The sequence below is a fragment of the Protopterus annectens genome, chromosome 7.part0 (genome assembly GCF_019279795.1).
Source record: "Protopterus annectens isolate FY-2018-M chromosome 7.part0, PAN1.0, whole genome shotgun sequence".
Lineage (NCBI taxonomy): Eukaryota > Metazoa > Chordata > Ceratodontiformes > Protopteridae > Protopterus > Protopterus annectens.
The window spans coordinates 1,738,747,143-1,738,756,378 of record NC_056739.1 but is presented as its reverse complement, the minus strand read 5'-3'; the positions used below and the strand labels follow the sequence as shown (position 1 = coordinate 1,738,756,378).

General features: G+C 43.1%; 1 protein-coding gene across 3 annotated transcripts in view; it reads left to right on the top strand.

The window, feature by feature from the left end:
• PRC1 (protein regulator of cytokinesis 1) overlaps positions 1-9,236 on the top strand; it is a 2,137,226-nt gene that overhangs the window by 278,017 nt on the left and 1,849,973 nt on the right. For all 3 annotated transcript variants that reach the window (XM_044078279.1, XM_044078277.1, XM_044078278.1), the window contains exon 4: positions 1,335-1,568. In XM_044078279.1, coding sequence (XP_043934214.1) covers positions 1,335-1,568 — 234 coding nt within the window. The remainder of the gene's footprint in view (positions 1-1,334; positions 1,569-9,236) is intronic.

Sequence of the window (9,236 nt, the reverse complement as noted above, 5' to 3'; positions counted from 1 at the left end):
AATTGCTGGAAAGAGATGTGTTTCACAAAAGTTAGTATCTCCCACAAATCTGTAATTGCAACCATGTGGGAGTGTTTATTTATTTTTTTTTTTTTGTTAAACCGTTTTCCTTTGTAGCCCTTTCTTTTTAATATAAGAACTTGGGATGGGAAGTTCCCAGGACACAACAGAGCATCATGACTATCTGGTTGATGTCAGTTTGTCCCTTATACTTTTTCAGGAGGAAGGGCTGAAAAAAAGTATTCCATGTACAGGTAATAGTTGAGTTTAGTATCCATAGCAGGTAAGTAATTGTACTTCCTTTTGGAGTTCATGTTTGCAAATTGTTGCATTTTTTTACATGTATTTATCCAAGTACATTTAAAGATTTAGTTGGTAAAATCTCACGCTCATCACATGCTATACTATGTTATCATATTACGGTTGTTTTGCTTTGTACTTTTTTTGCATTCTTTTCTTCTCTGGATAAATTACTGAACTAGATCAGACTTCCTTGTTAATTCCCAAGATAGGGATTCTGTGTAGTGAGCTTTAGTCAGCCAAACATTTCAGAAGTAAAGCTTTATTATGCAATGACCCCCCATTAATAATCAAAAATGTGCACGCTGATTGGTCAGCGTGCACGTTGGAAATCCAAGTTATAGTAATGGAAAAAGCTCCAGTTGCCCAGACTTTTTCCATTACTATAACTCTTACATAACTGATTGCTTTGTTAAACGAAGTTTAACATAGCGAGACAGTTTTAAAATAAGCAACGGAGATTCTCCGTTGCTTTTTTTTAAAGCTGTCTCGCTATGTTAAACCCATTTAACATAGCTAAACAGTTTGTAAAAAGCAACAGAGATCTTGCTTTCTCCGTTGCTTTTGCCCACAGCTCTGATGTACTGCGTAGGCATACGCATGTGCAGTACATCAGAACTGCCGCAGAATACCAGACAGCTGCGGAAGGGCAGCAAGGAGGCATTGTACAATGCCATTATTTAAGAAAAGTAATTATTTTTTTTCTTAAATAATGTCCTTGTATAATAGCAATGACCCACTTCTGGGTGTGGGTAATGCTGGATTTACCCACAGTTGGCTTTGTTTGGCCACTCGGGCTTTGCCCTCGTGACCAAACCATGCCAACCGTGGGTAAATCCAGCATTACCCACACTCAGGCGTGGGTTTTATTCCTATATTAAACAGTGTTTGGAGATGTTTTGGACAGGAGTCAGCTCTATGTAATAGAATTTTTGCTTTCAAATTTTGTGTAGAATTTCAAAACTTAGTGCAACTTACTCAGGCAAGAATGCATATGACTTGTATTTTTAAATCTGGCTTGTATCTTCTCACAGGAGGAAGAAGGTAATACAATTTTACAACTAGAAAAAGACCTGCGAATGCGAGTAGAAGTTATGTTAAAGCAGAAGAAGGAGCGCATGCAAGAAATGAAAGCATTGCAAGAACAAGACCAAGATTTATGTGACATTCTTTGCTCAGATCTGTACATTATTGATACAGATTCGGTGCCAAGCTTAGATGAACTTGAAAAGTTTCGATTGCATATTAAAGCACTTAATGCTGAAAAGGTAAGGCTAATTAAACTGAAACACATCGTGAAATCATCTCTGATTCTTTACTGTTTCCATGCCCATGCGTTGCTTGAAAATGTTCTGCGTGTTTTATCAGTAGCAGATGTTTTTTCTTTTTTATTTCAGCAATATTTTATACAGCTGGACTCAATTTTTTATTCTTTAGGGCAGGGACGGCTAACTCACAACCCCCTGTCCTCAAGCAACCCTCAAACCAAATATAATTGTAGATGATGGAAGTGACTACACTAATTTTCTAGCTAGAACTGTATACATTTCTTTTTGTCTTGGAGATTGCGGCCCTTAGTAGAGTTTGCTAGTTCTTGTACAGCACCAGTGTTTTTTTTTTTAGTCTGAGAACCTTCCTTTGGGGTCTTTTTTTGAAACCTTTTTAATGGAACTTTTTTGTTTGAATTGTTGCTATATAGGCCTTTTGTGAATGAGTGTGACATTGTTTTAAAACTCTGCCCATATATGTCTGGTTATACATTTTTTCTCAACGTCTTAATGTGTGTAACGTGAGAATTAACTGCATTATTATCACTGTTGCTGTAGCCATTAAATAAATAGCTTGTATGTGGCTAAGTATGCATCAGCTGACCAACTTCCAAAGCTTCAAGGGCATCGTCCGTAGGCCCAAACAGTCAGCTTAAGCTGAGTTGAGGAAAGATCAGTTTGGGTGCCAAGCCCTACAGAGCTTTCTTTATGCCAAAGAGCACTCCTCTTGTAAGCTTTCAAAGATCAACAGTCAACTAACGCTTTTCATTGCACGGCAGATCCCACTTTTTAATGTTAAGACTGAAATTGAACGTCTGTGAAATTGTTAGGAAAGTGGGTTTTTTTTATAGATTATCATGTGACTTTTAATAACTTTTAGACAAGAATATAATTTTTTTCTTTTGTGGGGGAAAATAGTTGTTAAACCTAATTTAAAACTATTTTTTTTCTTTTTAAACATTGAATTGTTTACTTTTCAAGGCTAGTGTAAGTGTTTAATGTTCTTCTCACTGCTTTCTTTTATTTAGAAAAAGCAACTTTTTACTACTAAACTGTTTTACTAACTACTGCTGCCAGGCTTCCTCAGAATTAGGTATGTTTTTCTACTTTTTCAACTGCGGTGGTGCAGCGGTAGCGTTGTCGCCTCACAGCAAGTTTTCCCGTTCCATTCTCAGCTGGAGCGCCTTCTGTGTGGAGTCTGCATGTCCACCCCACGGTAGAATGGCGTTAGAAAGACATGCATGAATGGGTGTGCCTTCGTTGAAGGTTGGGTGCTGGGCTGGCACATCGGCACCGTAAAAACCTACTGCCAATCATTAGCAGACTCGAGTTCCGCTGTGGCGGCCCCTAACCGGGAAAAGCCAAAAGAAAAACACAAACAACCATGGAATGTACTAACCATTCCATGGTTCTTCCAGCCACAGAAACAACTAAATTAATAAATGGCTTTTTCTAGCACAACAAGTTGCTGAAGTGCCTCAGCTGCAGATGGGCGACTCTGCTGTCATCATTTCTGCTTTCTCTGATGCCCACAGGGAGTGGGTTTATTGTTTGGGCCTAGTACATTTGGACATCTCTTGTTACATGCGTGTGGCCTTGAACACAAGAGCGATAGGAGGAATAAATTTAAAAGCCTCTTTCTGGCATCAACTTGTTCTACGGACACATCTTCAGGGGCTTGAATGCCCTATCAAAAATTTAAGGAACTCCGGGAGCACCATGAACACTCACTTGCTCAGTCTCCTCAGTCTACACCTTTAGAGCAAACAAAGGTTTCTAAGACCTCTGAACAGAAGCCTTTTGATCTGACACAATCTGCAGCCACACCTCCTCGATTTTCTCTGTAGCCAGTATCCCCCAGATTAAGGTCCCCTCTTTTTGTTTAAAAAAAAAAAGGTTCCCAAGAAGATGTCAAGGCCAACTTCCACATCCTCTTCCATTAGTTCTTCTCGTACTCTGTCAATCTGAGGTGGACAGAATGATGAAAACATTCCTCGGTAGACAGATTTAGACTGGTGTCTTGCCAGCTCTGTTTCCCATCAGATCTGTGAGCTATCAACCTTCTGAACTTGCTATTTCTCTGATCTGACCAGTTATCTTGGAGTCCTTTATTCTGAGAGCTCAAACATTGTGACCCAAAGATTATTTCATCTTCGACTCCTGTGACTTCCCTGACCTGATTGGGTCTGATACTGTTGGAACGTAGTGGCTCTTAGAGCTGAAGCATTGGAGCCTAATCTAAGGAGTTGACTTTGACTCCGTAGTTTTCAGAGATGTTACTTTCCCTTGGAGCATTGATGCTGGATAGCTCTCCTCTGACTCCTCCCTTTGAGTAGAGAGTTGGGGGAGGTCTGGGAGTGTCTTTTCAGTGAGTGTCTGCTCTGGTGGTATTGTCCTCTGCTTCTTCCGGCCCCTCTGCATTTGAGGTTCTGGAGAGGGTATTCTCTCTAATCCCAGAGTAGTTTGGACTCTCCCTACTTCGGATCCATGCCCTATTCCCTCTTTCGATCTTGTGTCTGTCTTTGTATCCTGCACCTTGGGGACAGCCAGCCTAGATTATCTTCCAAGCAGTTCCCACCAAGGAACTCCCTGATGTTTTTCGTGTTTCACTATTAGTCGTCACATTTGGGTTATCCGCCTGCAGGTAGCCCCCATCTGGCCTGAATACTAGTCTTCAGATTCCTGCGTCAGATGCTGTTTCTCCTTTCATGCAGTCAGGTTATCAGGCGTATACAAACATGCAGCTGATGCCATTACATCAGTCTTTCTTGCTGTGCGGTGCTTGAAGCAGAAACAGTTCACAAGTGCTGGTTGGCCAACTCCTGAAATTTTCTTTTTCGAGTTTCAGAAGTGAAGTCTTCAAAAAAAGATAAGTACTCTATTGGGGATCTTTTTTCTTGCTCCAACCGATGTCAGTAAAAGTTAACAATTTGTCTTATCTGTGGAAAGCAAATACCTCAAAGATTTTCATTCGTACTGCATTTCCTCCTTAGGCCCAGACCACAACATCCCTTGCTGTTGGTTTTGTGCCTTGTTCCTCCCCCGAACTATTCATCGTTGTGCTATCTTTGCAGCAAATTATTTTGGTACTCTGTATCTCTTTGAAATGGCATTGTTAAGCCATCCGACTACCGATCTTCCGAATAATCGTAAGGATAAAGACAGAGACCGCATAGGTCCAAAACTGACGGCGTTTCCATTAAGCTAGTCGTCAGTCCGGCGGTACTCAGTGAGGCGCTTTCGCAGCCCCTGATACCTGCTACTTCAGATTTGCAGGCCTCTACTGAGACCCATTCGGAGTCCGGTATGCCACAAGATGCTTCTTCAACTATGGAACCTGCAGATGTCTCTACCTTGGATGGGTCCGGAGCCGCTGTGCAGGCACCAGCTTCTGAGGGTGTATTCATGCCTACAGACGCCATCTCCTTCATCCAGGCCTAAAACTCGCACCACGCCTACAAAACGGACATCCAAACCGTATGCTCAGGCCCATATGCCTAAAAAACAAATGGTTAAAATGGCTGAAGACCTTATTACCTTAATTAGGGGAAGCCAGCCTTCCACCTCTAAGAAACCTAGAAGTGATTTTCCTTCTGATTCTTCGAGCAGGAATCTGATATTTCTGTTCCTTCTGATTTACCAGGATTTGCCCTTATCCACCAATGAGGATTCTGATGCAGAGGATTCCATTCCCTCTGCTTCCCCTCTAGAAGATTTTTCTTTTGGAGAAAACTTGACCGGTATTACAGAGTACCTGACTCTCAAGTTCCTCTTCAAGAATCCTACTGTGGATCCAGAGACCATTTCTCAAGGCCCAAAAGACATTAAGGCTACTGCTGCCAAAAATCCTACCCCTTCTGTTAGAGATTCTAGAGCCTTGGACAGATGGGGTAAGAAGGTATGCACTTCTGCTACTTTGGCCATTAGGGCTTTAAATTGCCAAATTTCATATGTTAAAGTATCAGCAGAATATTATGGGACTACTTAAACAGAAAATTATGTTGATTCCTCTCTGTGCTGAACACAAAGACTTACAGGATTTAATGTATTCTGCAGAACAAGTTGGTAAACATACTTTGCAATGTGGTTTTGACGCTTTAGAAGCATCTTGTAGGGCTGCTGTCACTGGGTCTGTACTTAGAAGGCATGCTTGGCTTAAGGAGCAAAACTTGCCAGATCATGTTAAAGCTAAATTACTGGATGCTCCCTTAAACCAAGACCGCCTTTTTGGTAACAAAGCAGAAGTCCTCAAAAAGATGGGGGAAAAAGCTAAATCTATGCAAACTGTTAAAGATTTACTGCAAATACAGCCTCCCAGGTTTAGTAGGCATTGGCCTTCTAAGAAATGGTCCTTTCCAGTTTCTTCCAGGCCTTTTCAGTCCAAACCCAGGAACAGCAGACCATCTAGGTTACAGTCTCAGGCTGCGCACGGGACCAAGCAGTGTGTGTGTGGGGGGGGATCCCACTTCCATTGCCGGGAGTAGTAAGCTACCCCCTATGGAAAAATGGCACAATGACTTAACTTTAATCCTTCCAAGCCCTGCTCAACTACTTGCTCCCTTAGCAGGAAAGCTTGCCCTGCATGCACAAAATTGGGAACTCATTGCCCAGGACAAATGGGTTTTGAACATTAGTTTCATTAGGATACAGATTCCACTTCCACACACTACCAACCACAAACAGTTGGCCAGACCTACCCCTAAATCAGTGGGCGAAGGCCCAACAGCAGGTTCTCTCTCTTCTAAGTATCAGGGCTATTCAACCTGTCCCAGCAGAACAAAGGGGACAAGGTTTTTATTCAAGACATTTCCTGGTACCCAGAAAAGACAGCTCCTGGCGTCCTATCCTGGACCTCTCTATTCTAAACACCTTTCTGGTAATCCCAAAATTCAAAATGCTAACACATCAACAGTTTCTTCCTATGCTAGGCAAAGATGCCTGGCTGGCAACCTTAGACTTGAAGCTTACCTGCGCATTCCAATAAGGGAATTTTGAAGGAAATACCTATGCTTCACGGCAGGCTCCATGCACAATCAGTTCTCTGCACTTTCCTTTGGCTTATGTACTGCACCCAGGGTATTCACAAAGTGTCTAGCTCCAGCCATTGCATTTTGTAGGCAGAGAAATATTGAAATAGACCCATACTTGGACAATTGTCTGATTCAGGCAGAAAGCCAGGACTTGCTATCACAACATCTAGCATTTGTAAAGAAACTTCTAACCTCACTGGGGTACACCTTAAACGAAAAGAAGTCTCATCTAGTACCCTGCCAACAGATTGTATTCCTGGGAGCAAGCTTGAACACAACTTCCCAAATGACATTATTCACCCGGAGAAACAAGTTTATTTGACAACCTACTTCAAACTATTGGTCACAAAACCCTAGCTATCTGCAAGGAAAATACTGCAAGCCCTGGGGTTCATGGCCTCTTGCATTCTACTAATTCCATATGCAAAACTGCATATGAGGAATCTACAATGGTATCTTAAAAGCGTATGGTGTCAACATTCTCAGGACCTGGAATCAGTGATTCCTATCATTCTTTGTATAAAGACAGAGTTCCTTTTGTGGGCAGAGGCCTGCAGCCACAACAAGGGGCTCTCTTTCACTCTAACCCCTGCCGCCCAAACCCTAGTAACATACGCATCAGACTATGCATATGGGGCTCACTTGGCAGGGCAGTGCATTCCAGGCAAATGGAACCCGAGACAGTTGCACCTGCATATCAACCAAAAAGAAATGTTTGCTTTACAGAATTCCCTGACAGCCTTCAAAGACAGCATTCTTCCAGGACAACTATTGGTAAAGACAGACAACACCACAGTTATGTGGTACATAAACAAGCAGGGGGGGGGAACCCACTCGTACCCTCTCTGCAGACTAGCCATTGCTCTTTTGAACGCAGCCTTGAGCTACCAAGTGCACCTAAAAGCTCAATTCCTGCCAGGCAAGCTAAATTCACTGGCAGACGACTTAAGCAGAAATCCCATGGACCCACACGAATGGAAACTGGAACCAAAAATATTCAACCTCTTGAGGAACAAATGGGGGACTTCATAGGTAGACCTGTTTGCCTCCCCTCAGAACTACCAATTGGACAAATTCTGCACAAGGACTCCCACAGTCAAGGTTAGAAAGTTGATGCCCTGTCCTTTTCCTGGGAAAGCCTCTCAGTTTATGCCTTTCCCCCTCTGCCTCTACTCTCGAAGGTTCTACTAAAGATCAAACAGGACAAGCCAAGGACAATACTGATTGCACCAGACTGTCCACGCCAGCACTGGTGTACCCCCTCTTGAGCAGTATGACACTGCTGGAGCCATGGCACCTGCCTCAGACCCCCTTCCCTGCTGTCCCAGCAGGAGAGCCAGATGCTGCACCCTCAGCTTCAAACCCTGAATCTTGCAGCCTGGCTAATTCCTTGAGCTCTCCAATAACATCCCTCAGTAAGTAGGTGCTAGATGTCATTCTGGAGGCAAGGAGGCCTAGTACTAGAAAGTCCTATGCTGAAAAGTGGAAAAGATGCTGTTCCTGGAGCTAGACTCTGGGAATGGGCACAACGGTGTCCAGCTTACCTCATGTTCTTCAGTACTTAACAGAAATACTTCACAAGGGCCTATTCTTCTTTTCATTTAAAATTCATGCCTCTGCCATTTCAGCACATTATAATACGAAGCCACCCCACTTCTCTCACCACCTGCTTAAAACAATTCCTTAGAGAGGCCAAAAATCTAAGACCCCCCAGGAGAGCCCTTACTCCAGCTTGGGACCTTAACTTTGTATTGGAAAAGCTCCCTCTCCCCTCTCTGAGTCAGCTGCAACATCAGAGTTGAAATTTCTTTCTTGGAAAACAGCCTTCCTTCTAGCCATCACTTCAGCAAGAAGGCTGTCTGAATTACAGGCCCTCATGGCAGTGGAACTCTTCATCATCTTCCATGCAGACAGGGTTTCCCGCAGAACCATCCCTTCCTTTATGCCCAAAGTGGTGTCTAGTGGGACTAAATCAGTCCATTCATTTGCCTACTTTTTTTCTCTAATCCACAAAACAAAGGAGAACAAATACTGCACTCTGGGCGTGCACAGACCACTTGGATTTTATTTGGACAGGACTAAGCCTCTCAGAAAATCTGAACAGCTGCTAGTTGGCTTTGCTGCAGAGGCCATTTCAAAGCAAACCATTTCCAAATGGATAGCCCATTACATGCATTTCTGCTACAAGCACCATGGAAAACCTACCCCACAGGGGATATGATCACACACCACCAGGGCTGCATCTACCTCTGCAGCCTTTCTCAGAGGAGTCCCTACCAGGGACATCCCAGAAGCTGCTACTTGGAGCTCTGTACATACCTTCACCAAGCATTACCACATGCCTATTTTCTATAAATCCAGGGCTGTTTTTTTGCCACTGCAGTCTTGCAGGGCTTAATTGCTGTCCCTAATGCTCTCTAACTTCCTCCTCCCTTCCTTAGCTTTCGAAATCAACTCAAATGTGATGACTGCAACAGTGAAACACGAAGAACGTAGTACAGTTGTGTACAATTACCATAATAGCAGATGTTCGAGTGTATTCACTGTTGCAGTCCTGGTTACCCTCCCTCCAGCCCCCTGACTTCTCTTGGCTCTGCCCTTCCTTCTTGTTTGGTATATTTAAGTTTTCTGGTGTATT